Genomic DNA, 16,154 nt, shown 5'->3' with positions numbered 1-16,154 from the left:
CAGTCTCTCGTCCCCAGCTTGCTCGTCTGTCTCTCGTCCGAATTTGTTAGGCAGTTAGTGTCTGTCTGTCGGTCTGCCGTACGTTAATAGCTGCCTCTGTAATGTTTGTCGGATTCGGTGTTAACGAATTTATTCTTTGAAGGGTAACGGCCAAATTCCTGAAATACGTTTTTATCTTGCCTATCATCTTAAGAGGCGGTATATGTGTAATGTAGAGCATGTTTGTATTTTTTATGTAAGACTGCATTTCATGGTTTTTTTTTTAAACGGTCATTTTATTATATAAAGTTGCCACCCTTCCACCGTAAGAGTTTTTCTTTTAATCAAGTTGCACCTTCGGTGGCAAGTTAATTTTTTTAATGTTAGTGTTTTGTACCATTTCCATCCCTCATACGGGGTGCATAGTTTATGTGCTTGTGTGAGTTGTTAAAATTTTTAGTTCAAAGTAGTCTGGTGTGTTGCAGATTTGCACCAGTGTAGTCTTTCAGAGGTTGTTGTGAGCGGTCGTGACTACGGCCGAGTCAAGTGGTTCAAATGGCTCTGAGCGCTATGGGACTCAACTGCTGTGGTCATAAGTCCCCTAGAACTTAGAACTACTCAAACCTAACTAACCTAAGGACATCACACACATCCATGCCCGAGGCAGGATTCGAACCTGCGACCGTAGCGGTCGTGCAGTTCCAGACTGTAGCGCCTTTATTCGCTCGGCCACTCCGGCCGGCGCCGAGTCAAGTGGCAAAGGTCTCAGCCCGAAAGCTCATACTGTTAATATTGTTCTTTGTGCCTCTGAATAAATTGTAACTTGATATTTAGACGGTGCATTCTGAATATAATTTTAAATCTGTTAAAAAAAGGGGCTTTTAGGAATAAAATTTCCATTTGTTGAAAGAAATTTAATTTGTGTTCATCAGTTACCCACTGGCAACTACTTCCACGCCCACGTAGTGTGATTAAATGTGTTAATGTTCATGATGAATCGCTAGTAAATACAGTAAATTCTTAAGAGAAGCCGACCGGAGTGGACGAACGGTTCTAAGCTCTACAGTCTGGAACCGCGCGACCACTCCGGTCGCAGGTTCGAATCCTGCTTCGGGCATGGATGTGTGTGATGTCCTTAGGTTAATTAGGTTTAAGTAGTTCTAAGTTCTAGGGGACTGATGACCTCAGCAGTTAAGTCGCATACTGATCAGAGACATTTGAACCATTTTTTTTTTCTTAATAAAAGGTTTTGAAAGTAAATCCACGGTTCACACCTGACCAATGATAGTAAAAGGAAATGTAGCGGGCGGGACTGAAATGCAGCGAAGCCTTTGAACGTAAGCTCGTATGGATTCGACATATGACGCAGTGCGACATTTGACGAAGGTTGTGGAACTGACTAGTGCGACATTCCGCATGGTACGACATATCTGCAAGACATCTGAGTGCTCACGACCGTGTAAGTGCAGTTGGACAGCTAGAAGACAGTCAAAGTGGGATTACTATGGCCAAGTAATGGAAGTGTCCAAAAGTGACATCTTGCGACTAAAAAAAGACCGCTGAAGCTGTAAATATTACGTGGAAGGATGTCAGTGGTAGCAAACGGACCGCCACACTGCAAGAGGATCCATACGTAGCACTAGTGAAGAAATGAAGCAGATATCTCACTCATAGACAGACCCGGCAAGTGCTAGCGGAGCACGTATCTCTGCTAGAACTACCGGGTGATCAAAAAGACAGTATAAATATGAAAACTTAATAAACCGCGGAATAATGTAGATAGAGAGGTAAACATCCACACACATGCTTGGAATGACATGGGGTGTTATTAGAACCACCCCTTATTGCTGGACGCATGAAAGATCTCTTGCGCGTGTCGTTTGCTGATGATCGTGTGCTCAGCCACCACATTCATCATGCTTGGCCTCCCAGATCCCCAGACCTCAGTCCGTGCGATTATTGGCTTTGGGGTTACCTGAAGTAGCAAGTGTATCGTGATCGACCGAGATCTCTAGGGATGCTGAAAAACAACATCCGACGCCAATGCCTCACCATAACTCCGGACATGCTTTACAGTGCTGTTCACAACATTATTCCTCGACTATAGCTGTTGTTGAGGAATGATGGTGGATATATTGAGCATTTCCTGTAAAGAACATCATGTTTGCTTTGTCTTACTTTGTTATGCTAATTATTGCTATTCTGCTCAGATGAAGCGCCATCTGTCGAACATTTTTTGAACTTTTGTATTTTTTAGGTCCTAATAAAACCCCATATCATTCCAAGCATGTGTGTCAATTTGTACCTGTCTATCTATATTATTCCGTGATTTATTCAGTTTTTAAATTTATACTGACTTTTTGATCAACCGGTATTTCACGGCTATTAAATCAGGTACGTTTGTATGCTCGGAAGGTTGTTAAATACTTGGCATGGTCGAGTAGCAGTTTGCTGGTGTCGCGAACGTACTGGCTGGTGTGAACAACGGAGATCCAGAGTGATATAAATGAAAATGAGCGTTTGGCGTCATTGGCCGGGAGGACCCTTGCGGGGCCCGTCCGGCTGCCTTGGTGCAGGTCTTCGATGCCACACTGGGCGACTAGCGCGCCGGATGGAGATAAAACGATGATAAAGACAGCACATCACCCAGTCCCTGAGCGGTGAAAATCTCCGATCCAGCCGGGAATCGAACCCGGGACCGTAGGACCGCAATCCGTCACACTGACCACTCAGCTACCGGCGCGGACCCATCCAGAATGATGTTCTCCGACGAGTCCTGTTTCACTGCGACTTGTGATTCTGGCCACCAGCTAGTGTGGACAGACAGGTGAACACGTTACATAATACAGAATACTCATGATCGTCATTGCATTATGCACAATGGCCGAATACGGCTGCATCTTTTTCGCAAGGTACCGATACAGCGCACTGGTATTGCAGGGAGATTATTCTGGATCATGTTGTGGGTGCAGTAGGTCCTGACTTTCTGTTAATGGCCGACAACGCCAGCGCAGACACTATCGCTGAGGTGTCAGACACAGTGGAAAGTGAAGGAATTGAACGATTGGAATGGCCTGCGTACTTCTCAGACGTTAACCCTATAGGGAATTCTTAGGATGCTCTTGGCAGAACTGTTTACCAAAGAACACCGCCTCCCTGAAACGTGCAAGTACTAAAAACCGCTTTGGGAGAGGGGTGGGCGAGAATCCCCCAGGGACTCCTCAACAGTTTGGTCGCCTGCATGCATAACAGATGCAAAATGAGCGTTAGAGCTCGAGGAAGGCATGTCCCTTACTAACAGTCCGATAGCGTCTTTTATGTTGTGAATCTGACCTGTGTCTAACATTATTTATGGCCGTTGTCCTGCTTTCCGCCGGCCGGAGTGGCCGAGCGGTTAAAGGCGCTACAGTCTGGAACCGCACGACCGCTACGGTCGCAGGTTCGAATCCTGCCTCGGGCATGGATGTGTGTGATGTCCGTAGGTTAGTTAGGTTTAAGTAGTTCTAAGTTCTAGGGGACTTATGACCACAGCAGTTCAGTCCCATAGTGCTCAGAGCCATTTGAACCATTTGAACCTGCTTTCCACCACGTGTTGAAATCTGTATCATTTTTCATTATAAGTATACTATTTCATCTCTATTACGTATGTACGATATTTCTGTGTCGTTCACTATTGGCTGCTATTATTTCTGTCCAACAGTTTTAATATGTCATGGTTGTGAAAAACTGTCAGGAATTACCTACAGAAGTATGGAAATACGCAGCAGTTGATTTCAGGGAAGATCGGTTTGGGTTCTGGAGAAATGTTGGAAGACGGGAGGCTGTGCAAACACTAGAGATTATTCAAGAAGATAGACAGAAGCATGTAAAATTCAGATCTACTGCATCTGTAAACAATTTGATAATGTTAGATGGAATAACTTTCAAATTCTGAATGTAGAATGGACAAGTACGAGAAACGAAACCTTACCTACAACTTGTGCCTGAACCACAGTGCAGATAGGATGATAAAAGGGGACCGTAATTGAGAAAGGAGTGAGACAGGGCTATAGGCTATCGCTGATGACATTATTTCTGTACACAGTGTATCCCCTGAGAAATTTTAAGCATTCAGGGATCTGGCAGGAGCGACCAATCGAAATAAAAAGTATTGTAAACGTGGGCTGAAATAGGAACCTTAAGGGCTAAGATGTAGTATTAGCTATGGGACAAACCGATCTGTTAAAACCAATACTGTTGTTTTAGTTCTGGATATCCTCAATTTTTCGGTATTTGTTTGGTCTCGGTTATAACCGTATTTTGTAATTTTTTGCTAATAAACGAGTAAAAACCGAAATATCACTTAGCCATAGCAGCAGTGCAAACATTTTTCATTTTTAAATCAATCTTTTTTAAAATGGAGTAATTTTTATTTGTAAAGTTTGCAGTGGTTTGAAATATTGAGTTGTAGTAGAAATTGGGAAAAGCAATCAGTGCTATTTTAAATAACAATGCAGACGGAAGCGAGCACCAAAGACATCCCATAAGAGTTGGTACAGTATTGCTGAGACAATAATGCACCTGTTGCCGTGTGTCGTGGGCAAGGTACAGGTGTACGAGCTGTATACAAGACGTGCCCCCACCTGTTTCATTTGGTGGTCTCTCGCTGTCGGCGCCGGACATCCGTTGTATTGCAGAATGGCACCAACTCTAGTCTGGAAATATTTTTTAAGTAGTGACATAGCAATGAAGTACAATACGTTATCTGTTTTAAAAGGTGAATGATTTTCTGTCATTTCTATGAAATAATAAAAGAGTAAATAACAAAACAGTAATAAATCAAAAACCAACAACAATTCGTCCATATTATATAATAAAAATAGAAAGTAGCTGATCTGTTGTAGGCCTTTTTCTGCCTGTAGCTTTTAAAAACCTACAAATTAATACGAAAAACAGAGTTCGTCAAATTCAAAAAGATTTCGGGCTTACATCCACTATATTTCGACTGGACAGCTGCCAGTCATCCTCAGGTGAGCCATCGAAGACTGACGAAGACGCCCTCCGTTCCGCTATATATAGCGTGCAGCGAGTATTCCGCGCATGTGTCAAAATCATATTGACAGACGAACCACACCTCCCGCCAGCAGCGCCCTCGCTGATGGAACTGCAGAACTCAGTTGTCTTCGCCGTTGTCAATTACCGCGGCCATCGGAGTACTCTGACGTCTTCGTCTGGAGCAGATCTTAGAGATGACAGGGTTCCACGCATTATCTAGCTGGTAGCCATTGTCACAGTTCATAAGATTGTCTGTCATGCGAATTTCCACTGATTCTTTTATAACGGAGTCCCAAAAGGATGTTGCTGTGGCCAAAATTGTTGTCTTGTCATACTCCATTGAGTGTCCAGTGGAAACGCAATGCTCAGCAATTGCAGACATGCTAGGTTGCAAAAGGCGAGTACAGCGTTGATGTTCAGTGCAACGTTCTTCCACTGTTCGCAATGTTTGTCCTGTATATGACACGCCACACTGACGAGGTATTTGATGAATTCCCGCCTTCCGCAATACCAGATCGTCTTTCACTGATCCCAGCAGGTCGGAAATCTTCGATGGTGGACGGAAAATCACTTTCACTTCGAAACCGTGGAGGATTCTTGCAATTTTGAAGGAAATGTTGCCAACAAAGGGAAGAAAAGCTAAAGATTTAGTAGGCGTGCTCTCTTCTTTCTCTTGCTAATTTGCCGGGCAGAATATCCATTCTCTTTGAAAACCCTCTTCAGGTGGGCAAGCTCTTCAGGCAAGCTATCTGCATCTGACACTACATGAGCTCTGTGTTTTAAGTACACTCATTGTATGCGATGGGTGATGGCAGCTGGACGAATTTAAATACAAATCAGCATGTGTGGGCTTTCGATAAACTGAATGCCTCAGAGAGCCATCACTCTTCCGTCTAACTAGCACATCCAAGAAAGGGAGGCAACCATTTCTCTCTAATTCCATTGTAAACAGAATGTTCTCATCAATGGAGTTGAGGGGATCTAAAAACTCCATTAATTTGTCTTCTCCATGGGGCCACACTACGAAAGTGTCATCCACGTGCCTCCAAAAAACAGTTGGTTTGAGGGCTTCTGATTCAAGTGCTCTCTCCTCAAAATCCTCCATAAAAAGGTTGGCCACCAAGGTAGACAAAGGGCTACCCATGGCGACGCCGTCAATCTGTTCAAAATATTCTTGGTTGAACATAAAATATGTTGAGGAGAGAGCGTGGCGAAAGAAAGAAGTGGTTCCCATCTGAAACGTATTGCCAATCAGTGCCAAGGAGTCTGCGAGGGGTACCTTTGTGAAAAGAGACACCACGTCAAAACTAACCAAAAGATCAGAATTACTTAGGCGGAGAGCCCCCAGTCTGTTGATAAAATCGGCCGAGTTTCGTATGTGATGTGGACATTCGCCCACAAATGGCCTCAGCAAGGATGCAAGATGTTTGGCTAAATCATAAGTGGTGCCCCAATATTGCTCGCTATTGGCCGTAAGGGTAGTCCGTCTTTATGTACCTTCGGAAGGCCATACAGTCTTGGAGGTATGCTGCCATGAGGTCTTAAGCGCTTGATCGTCTCTGGAGGCAACGAGGAAGAATTCAAGAGTGTAGATGTCTTCCGTTGCACACGTCCTGTAGGATCGTTATCAGTCTTCCTGTAGGCAGAATCACTTATCCACATACAAACTGCGAGGTAACAGTACAGTAAAGTGCCTTTATCGGCCTTCAGTACCTCAACGTCCGGATCTTCTCGAAAATTTTGCAGTGCAGCCCTTTCTGTGGAGGTTATGTTACTGTGTTGAGGAGGAGCTTTCAGAAGAGCACGGCAAGTTTCCCTCCTTACTTCTTCTGCAGTTTCCATAGGAAGGCGTCGTACGGCTTCTTCAACACCACTCACAAAACTTATCAAAGGTGGTGCTCTAGGTGTAGGTGCAAAATTCAAACCCTTACTTAATACCGACAGCGTCTCGTCGTCCGAATTCTTGTCCGTGAAGTTAACAACGGAACGTCGTGCAGTAATCCCCTGTGGCGACGACTGCTGAGAACTTGCATCCTTGTGTACCCACTCAAATTTGGCGGAAGTCACTCCATCAAACCAGTCCCATGATACAGTAGACAGATGTGCTGCAATCTTCAGATGCAGGTGGAACAATTCTTCTGAAATGACATCCAATCTTCGTCTTGTGTGGCAAATCCTCTCTTTAACAATAGCGTGACTGGCCTTTCCGTTATCTTCTGTGCAGTGGCAGTTTAATAAAATGCGTCACTCTGGAAAATTTTGGTATTATGCCATGGTCCCGACATCTCAATAAAAAGGTCAAAGAACACAAAAGCTTAGCTCTCTTACCACGTAGTTTGTCAAAACTTCTTACATTTGAGGCCATCTCCTCCCCGTAAAGGCGTCTGATGTGAAATTTAAAATTTTCCGGCGAACTAAATATTCAAAAAGATTTCAGGCTTGCAGCCGGTCGTCGTTAGCTTCCACCAGCGAGGTCCCTGCTGGCGGGCGGTGTGGTTCGTCTGTCAATATGATTTTGACGCATGCGCGGAATACTCGCTGCACACTATATATTGCGGAACGGAGGGCGTCTTCGTCAGTCTTCGATGGCTCACCTGAGGATGGCTGGCAGTTATCCAGTCGAAATATCGTGGATGGAAGTCCGAAATCTTTTTGAATATTTAGTTCGCCAGGAAAATTTTAAATTTCACAGAATTCACCATTTCAGTTTTCACCCTTTCGCACTCGCTATTCGTAATGCCGTAACAATGGTACGATCCGAGACAGCAACATAAGTATTTAGCAGAGTTTAAACAGAAATTACAATAAGTAGGTGATTTTTTTGGCATTATTCAACATCTTATCACTTTCAGAGGAAAGCAGCGAACCCTGGACGGTGTAAGCTTTCTTTTAATTCCTTATTTGCTTTAATATCCTGATTCTACGTATCTTGAAACTGAGCAAGTGAAAACGTTTGTGTTTGTTCGATTTCTAGATTTATTACAGGAAATAATAGGAATAAAAAGCCGACAATCGGTTATTTCAAATAGTGGTTAAACTGAGCGGTTTTAACAACCAGGTTAAACTGGCGTGGAAAAAGGCTGATATAATCGAAAATCAGCAGTTTCAGCGACAACTGCCATCAGTAGGTTGTATGGACCAAAATAAGAAAAGAAATTCGAGTAAACGTAGGATCTAAATTGTATGTCCTAAGAGCTACGAACAGTTGTTCATCTTCGCTACTGTAGACGAAATCTCTTCCACTGAACAAGGCACGCATGCTGCAGTCCGTGTTTAGTAGGCTTTTGTGCTTTGAATGATTGTTCTTGTGATATCCCTCAATACTTACCATTCCTCCTGGAACATCATATACTGAGCAAACAGTAAAGAAAACCAAGAAGAAATTTGGAGAGTGATAGAGTTCAAGAAAAAAAGTTAAAGTTTTCCAATTATTCTGTTATCTTTGAAATTCACTAGAACATCTAGTGAAATGGTTGGATACAGTTTTCAAAAGGTGCTTTAGCATAAATATCAAAACAAAGCGGAATGTAGTCGAATTAAACGAGACTATACTGAGAATATGAAGTTAGAGTTGAGATACTAAAAGCAGGAGATGGTCTTGGTATTTGGACAGGAAACTAACGATTTTCGGATTAGATAATGTTTAAAACTTGACTGGCAATAGAAAGAAAAGGATTTTTGAGAAACAGATATGGAATATGAATTTAAGTTTTAGGAAGTCTATTATGGAGGCTCGTGGACAGCGGACGTGGACAGTAAACAGTTCAGCCAAGTGGAGAATATAAGCTTTTGTGGCCTATGGAAGAACGCTGAAAATGACATGAGTAGATAGATTAACTAATGAAGAGGTTCTAAATCGAATTGCGGAGAGAAAGAAACGTGTGGCAAAACTTGAGTAAAAGATGGGATCAGTTGATAGAACACATCCTGAGGTGTCACTGAATAGTCAGTTTGGTAACGAAAAAAAGTGGAAGGGGCGGGGGTTAAGAACTTTATAGAGAAAGATAATGATTTTAGTACAGGAAGCATGTTCAAAAGGATACAGGTTGCAGTGGTGATGCAAAGGGGGCGGGATGTGCAAAAGATTCCCCAATATGGAGAATTGAATTAAAAACCGGTCTTCGAACTGGAGACCACGACAATAACAGAACACGTGCTAAACACTACACTAACATTCACTGCTCGTAACTAGACTAGAGGAAGGAGTTGGTCATTATCATAACGTCTAATTAGAAAACTAAAATAAACACCCACCAAATACGATGGAAAGCCCTCCCTGACAAAAAGAAAAACTTTAGTTCTGGCTCATGGTAGGCTAACCATAAACATAAATAGTGGTTTTTCGGGTTGTACACCATTTCAAGCAACATTTTGTATTATCAGCCTTGATTTTAAACGAGCTGTCTTCTGTATCGATGGAATCGTTTCCTCACCGAGTATCTTGTTGCCATTGACTCTCCATGGCCCAGCGGAGACATTGGCCAGTGGACGATGCAAAACGGTGCTCGGTCCACAGCAGACACTTCTGCTTCGCAGGTGCAAGGAAACAGTCTGAACTGCAACCTTTCATGGCTGCTCAAAATGTATAGTTTCGTCCAACCAAGTAACAAAGTTAGGAGTCAAAACATCGTGCTCACATTTACGAAGTTTATACCATATTTTGTTGCAGATGCTTTATCACGAAGGTTTTGTTCGTGCGGTTCTCGTCGTACTACTTTCATTAGTACTCAGCTCTCGGGACACATACACTCCTGGAAATGGAAAAAAGAACACATTGACACCGGTGTGTCACACCCACCATACTTGCTCCGGACACTGCGAGAGGGCTGTACAAGCAATGATCACACGCACGGCACAGCGGACACACCAGGAACCGCGGTGTTGGCCGTCGAATGGCGCTAGCTGCGCAGCATTTGTGCACCGCCGCCGTCAGTGTCAGCCAGTTTGCCGTGGCATACGGAGCTCCATCGCAGTCTTTAACACTGGTAGCATGCCGCGACAGCGTGGACGTGAACCGTATGTGCAGTTGACGGACTTTGAGCGAGGGCGTATAGTGGGCATGCGGGAGGCCGGGTGGACGTACCGCCGAATTGCTCAACACGTGGGGCGTGAGGTCTCCACAGTACATCGATGTTGTCGCCAGTGGTCAGCGGAAGGTGCACGTGCCCGTCGACCTGGGACCGGACCGCAGCGACGCACGGATGCACGCCAAGACCGTAGGATCCTACGCAGTGCCGTAGGGGACCGCACCGCCACTTCCCAGCAAATTAGGGACACTATTGCTCCTGGGGTATCGGCGAGGACCATTCGCAACCGTCTCCATGAAGCTGGGCTACGGTCCTGCACACCGTTAGGCCGTCTTCCGCTCACGCCCCAACATCGTGCAGCCCGCCTCCAGTGGTGTCGCGACAGGCGTGAATGGAGGGACGAATGGAGACGTGTCGTCTTCAGCGATGAGAGTCGCTTCTGCCTTGGTGCCAATGATGGTCGTATGCGTGTTTGGCGCCGTGCAGGTGAGCGCCACAATCAGGACTGCACACGACCGAGGCACACAGGGCCAACACCCGGCATCATGGTGTGGGGAGCGATCTCCTACACTGGCCGTACACCACTGGTGATCGTCGAGGGGACACTGAATAGTGCACGGTACATCCAAACCGTCATCGCACCCATCGTTCTACCATTCCTAGACCGGCAAGGGAACTTGCTGTTCCAACAGGACAATGCACGTCCGCATGTATCCCGTGCCACCCAACGTGCTCTAGAAGGTGTAAGTCAACTACCCTGGCCAGCAAGATCTCCGGATCTGTCCCCCGTTGAGCATGTTTGGGACTGCATGAAGCGTCGTCTCACGCGGTCTGCACGTCCAGCACGAACGCTGGTCCAACTGAGGCGCCAGGTGGAAATGGCATGGCAAGCCGTTCCACAGGACTACATCCAGCATCTCTACGATCGTCTCCATGGGAGAATAGCAGCCTGCATTGCTGCGAAAGGTGGATATACACTGTACTAGTGCCGCCATTGTGCATGCTCTGTTGCCTGTGTCTATGTGCCTGTGGTTCTGTCAGTGTGATCATGTGATGTATCTGTCCCCAGGAATGTGTCAATAAAGTTTCCACTTCCTGGGACAATGAATTCACGGTGTTCTTATTTTAATTTCCAGGAGTGTATTTCTTCCTTCAGTTGCTTTCATTATCGTCGTATTAGGTACGACAAACATCTTCCGGCATTATGCCTAGCAAGCGAACTGTGTGTGTATTTTAGCTTAACTTGTTGCATCAAGCGTCGCAAGAGGTCTGTGACTCTTAGATGAATAATAGAGCAGGTCCTTGTCACCGCTTTGGGTCGCTAATAGCAGCAGTACACTTGTCTGTAAAATGTTTCACTAACGCTTTTTTTGCATGGTCCGTCATCAAAACGTGAGAGAAAAACAGAATACGATGTATCGGGTCGGATGGTATCTACCGGAAAATTGGTAGTAATTATTAGATGCCTACTTTCCACTGGCTCAAGAGTCATTGACAAAAGTATTCTTTTCTTGTTGATGGATTATAAAGATAAAGCACAATTGAAGCCGTCAAATGATTAGTTGAACTGATGCCGAAGTCTTTCTGCAGCTGTATTTGCCTTTCTTTGTTTCCTTAATGCAGGTACGGTCCACCTACCGAAAACCATGCCGGTGTGTTTCACGCTTAACACCAGCCAGCTAAATGGCAGAAGGGAGGTGTGGAAATACGGAAGACCATCATTTGACGACTTTCTCTCCCTCCTTGTGAATACATATTCACTCATTCGACAGAGAAACTTAATTTTAAACATTACTGACCAATATGAAAGAAATATAGCGCAATAAAAAAACCACTTGAAGAGTGGGATGTAGAGAAAACTGCTTGCGGCAATCCAGAAAGAATGATCAGCGATTTTCCTGCTTTACACTTCGCTGCCATCACTAAATCAGTGCGACTGATGGTAGGCTACACACCATTAAACATTAAATTAAGAACTAATCAGTTAAATGACTCGGGCATTGTGAAAAACACATTGAATAAAAAGATATTATTTCTACTGGTCCAGAAACGATCCACTATCTATATCATAAACCATATTTGTTAGCTACTGCTAACTGTGGATTCTATACTGATGGTCAAGGTTTACTTCACTGTAACAATCAAAATTTGAGACTTAAACTCTTTGACTTGTACACTTAATGTACATTTTGGAAGAACATGATCGATAAGACCTTGTCATTAGTTCGAACCGAAACAATTTGGCCACACTTCTCAATAATGAAAATGTTTCAGGCTCAAAGATAGCCTACTCTTACGTATTTCCATCTGTTAAATTCAAAAATCACCATGACAGATTACCTTTTGTTTTGAAGTTAAAATGACTTGTCATTCTTTTCCACTGTAAAATTTTAGTTTGTGGGTGGTTATGGTTTTGGAGTTACCATAACTGTTAAATGACAAAATAAAACGTTCGCCAGATGTTTGCAGGTTAAAAATGTTATTAATGCTCCAGTGACTGAGAGTTTCGTATTATTTGCCTAGTAATTAGTGTAGAGTAACCGGTTTCGAGTGCTTCTGCAATGTAAAATTTTTTGAATTAAAACGCCACGAAAATGAGTAACTTCACTGCATATGTTTGTTACATTTGTGGCGAAATAACATGATCGTCACAGAAACGCAGTCTGACGCCACATTCAAAGACGACCTACAAGCATTATTTTGGTATGAAGATAGGGGAGCATGGCAAGTAACAGGCTCCTCACATTCATAGCAACTTTTGGTCAGCTATACCACGAGAATTGCTGAGAAATTTAAAAAAAAGGATGTTTCTCTTTCCTTGTGCCTATAGTCTGGCAGGAGCCTCCAAAGATACAAATAATTACTTCTTCTGTTTGACTCCACGCGTAAAGGCAGGATTGTCTATGAAGAAGAGAGGAGGGGTTCGGTATTGTTACGTTCCATCTGGTAGTCAACCCATTCCATGTTCAGTTGATTTACCAGTTCCGCTCGACCCCAGAATGATAAGCTTCATGCAGAAGCTGAAGGCGGTGTGGATGCAGATGAATCCGACTAGCCTTTCACATCCTGCGCATCTGATTTTGACAAAATAAATGAATAAATAAAATAAACCTCGTAGATTGAGTCAAGCAGAACTGATTCATCTCATTCGAGACCTTCATTTGGCGAAAGAGGAGACAGAACTTCTTGGGTGAGAACATCAGTAATGGAATCTTCTCCAAAGTGATGCCAGGGTTTCACAATACAGACATCATCGTAGGTAATGATTCTTTTGAGAAGGAAGACAGTTTTGTTGGTTGCTGTGATGTTAAGGTCTTGGTGAAATATTTGAGACTAAATAATGATCCACATGGCAGAAGACTATTCATAGACTTCTCAAAGCTTAGTTCGAAAGCTGAATTGCGTCATAGCGCCATGTCTGAATATACTGGTGCTCCAGAGCTAACTCGCAAGAGGCAAGCCAAAAGAAGGCGACCTGATAAAGCCACCATATAATTCTGTTCCAACCGAACCAACTACTAAACATTGATCCATCAGTTCAGAAACCCTAGAAAATAACTGTCATACAAAAATGTGATTCGGATTCTCAGGGTTGTTGGCATATGCAGTTAAAATGTATTGTTTTCTCTCAACCCATTCAAATAAAATATTTGCAGCAATTATGTATAACAGAAACATTTTTCTTTTTCACAGTTGGTTTTCTCAAATCAGAAGTAGTAAGATTTGACTCATGAAGCGAAGGCAAAATCTAAAATAATTTTTTACTTTTGGGCAATGTAATTATGGGTTGTCAGGAGTCGCGGCGAAGTGCAGAGCCGGAGTCTCCTTCTCCCACCGTAATATGTCTTCGTGATGGTTGTGATGAGTGCTTCAATAGCGCTGTGTTGTGTTCCGGTCACTGCGATTTATTAAGTAAATGGAAGGAGCTAGGGTAAAGCCCAGTGTCAGGACAGGTCTTATCCCTCTCGAGTAGCTCCAAACTGTCCTTCAAACCTCAAGCATCCATCCCAGGGGCACATAACCATCAACGGCATAATATGACCTCATGTCGTCAGGCGAATATATTTGGGTGTAGTACTCAGAACACTGGTGGACTGTCTGATGATCATAGACTGTTGGCCAAATATCATCAATGAAAATGTCTTTCGCCGCATTGACCGGAGTCAGGTGCCTGTGGGTCTAGCTCTATCTCCCTATCGTGCATTTTTAAGCTTGGTGATTACGAGTATACTTTATTTGTTTGAACTTGGGAACTACAGAAGGAGGTAGGAGAAAGATCCATGCACCAGATCAACGTATTAGAGAGAGACTCGGTACATAAATGTCAGTTCCGTTTCAGTTTCTATACAGAGAGAAACACAAAAGTAAGAAACCGCCTAAGGGATCTAAACGTCAAGTGTGAAATTAGCTGGACGAGAGAGGTTCCTACGAGAAGAGAGACGGAAGTGCAAGTTTCCGCTACGGCCTGAGAGAGCGGCCGGCGAGCAGTGTGCAATACGTACGTTGGCCGGGTAGTCGAGCCGGGCGGTCTTGATGATCATGTCGACGATCGCGGTGAAACTGCCCCTCGCCGCGATATACAGCGGCGTCTTCCCACCCTGCAACACAGACGTCCACTGCTCACTGTGCGATCCGTCAAGGGCGGCGACGGCTTGAAGGCGCGGACCCACAGTAACGCAAAGTGTACAATCAGCAGAGCGCGCAATCACTGTACCCGGCATCCGCCAAGACTTCGTAAGTAAGATTATTTCAACGACCTCTTACATCTGACAATACCGAATTCCAAAATTAGGTAAACGCTGTATTTTTTGGGGTACGCCGCTTATTTCTGGACGGCATTGAAAATTATATTTCAACGACCCGCCATGCTCAAATGAAACGCTAAGTTCTACCGTATTGAACTATACCTGTAAGAGATAGGGACCTTGTTGTGTACGTAGTTCCGTGAGGTCAGCGCGTACACAACTTTCCCTATAGAGCGCGCCCGCTAATCACAACAGCGCAGGCGCAGCGCTCGTCCGTCTCCGCACTACGAGATGGCGCTGTCTTAGACACGGACCAAATTCTGCTTCCGCCGATCCGCGTATTAATATGTAACGCAGCCAATGAGATTGCTGCTAACGTAGAACCTTTTCTCCTCGTGGATCACACCCGCGCAGTGATACCTGAACGCTCGAGGTATTATAACGAGTGTACAGACCTCCGATTGGTCAGTCTGCATTAGCCTGCATTAGTCTGTAGTCAAGTTTCAATCTGCGCCTAATAATATTACCATATTCCTGTACACAGCCATGAAGAGAAATGTGTAGACACTTTGTCAAGTATCAGAGATATGTGAGAATATGATTAACGTACCAATACCAAAGGAACTTCGGATTGTCAATTGTAAATAGCATCCAGAACCAAGTTAAGTTATTTTTATGCTTTTTATTATTTTAATAAATGTGTGTGAAAATTAATCAAGTTCTGTTTAAAGTTGGTCACCGTCAATCTGCTACTCTAAGCGTGCAAGTGGCATTTCTATCGTCTGACCTAACGGCAGAAGATAAACACGCCACGATAAGACTACGAGACATATTGCTGACACTCGCCTACTTCGTTAGAGCGACAAGTCAAATTATCTGATGGTGTGTGTACCGAAGGTCTTACAGTACGCACACCAGAGATCTCTTACTTGCAAGCCTAAAAAGACAGCGCACGTTCTACAGTCTGTTGTAGTACCGCGCGTACTGATGTAAGTATCACAACAACCTAAAAAATTCGCAGTGACTGACCACTTTTTAATGAAGTGACAGGAAATAAATAAACAATAAAGACAGCGTGGTTAAGACATCGTCCTTCCGCAATCTACTGATATTCCATTGTCTGGCAAAAAAAGTGAAGCAGAGGAGAGGAGGACACGAAACAGAATTTTAGGAGTTGATGTTATTGCAATAACTTCAAAATCAAGTCAAACTCATAAAGAACTTTGCAGTATGAGACCTCCCCATTTGCCCTGGATGCATGCATTGATTCTGTTGGGAAGGGTGCCACAAGGTCATTGTATCCTTTCCTGAGGCAGCAACTGTCGTAACTGGTCGTTGAGACCTTGGATAGCGGTACTGGAACGGAGGT

At 44.0% G+C, this 16,154-nt stretch overlaps 1 protein-coding gene across 4 annotated transcripts in view; it reads right to left on the bottom strand.

Annotated features, from left to right (window-relative positions):
- LOC126412339 (ankyrin repeat and death domain-containing protein 1A-like) overlaps positions 1 to 16,154 on the bottom strand; it is a 692,368-nt gene that overhangs the window by 43,132 nt on the left and 633,082 nt on the right. For 2 of the 4 annotated variants that reach the window (XM_050081884.1, XM_050081882.1), the window contains exons 11-12: positions 14,543 to 14,638; positions 4,602 to 4,673 (exon numbers count right to left, since the gene is read on the bottom strand). The exons of 1 other annotated variant lie outside the window; for it this stretch is intronic. In XM_050081884.1, the coding sequence (XP_049937841.1) occupies positions 4,602 to 4,673; positions 14,543 to 14,638 (168 nt within the window). The remainder of the gene's footprint in view (positions 1 to 4,601; positions 4,674 to 14,542; positions 14,639 to 16,154) is intronic. One more of the 4 variants, XM_050081885.1, reaches the window with a different exon arrangement.

This window comes from Schistocerca serialis, chromosome 7, assembly GCF_023864345.2.
Source record: "Schistocerca serialis cubense isolate TAMUIC-IGC-003099 chromosome 7, iqSchSeri2.2, whole genome shotgun sequence".
NCBI lineage: Eukaryota > Metazoa > Arthropoda > Insecta > Orthoptera > Acrididae > Schistocerca > Schistocerca serialis.
This window is presented reverse-complemented; position numbering and strand designations above follow the sequence as displayed.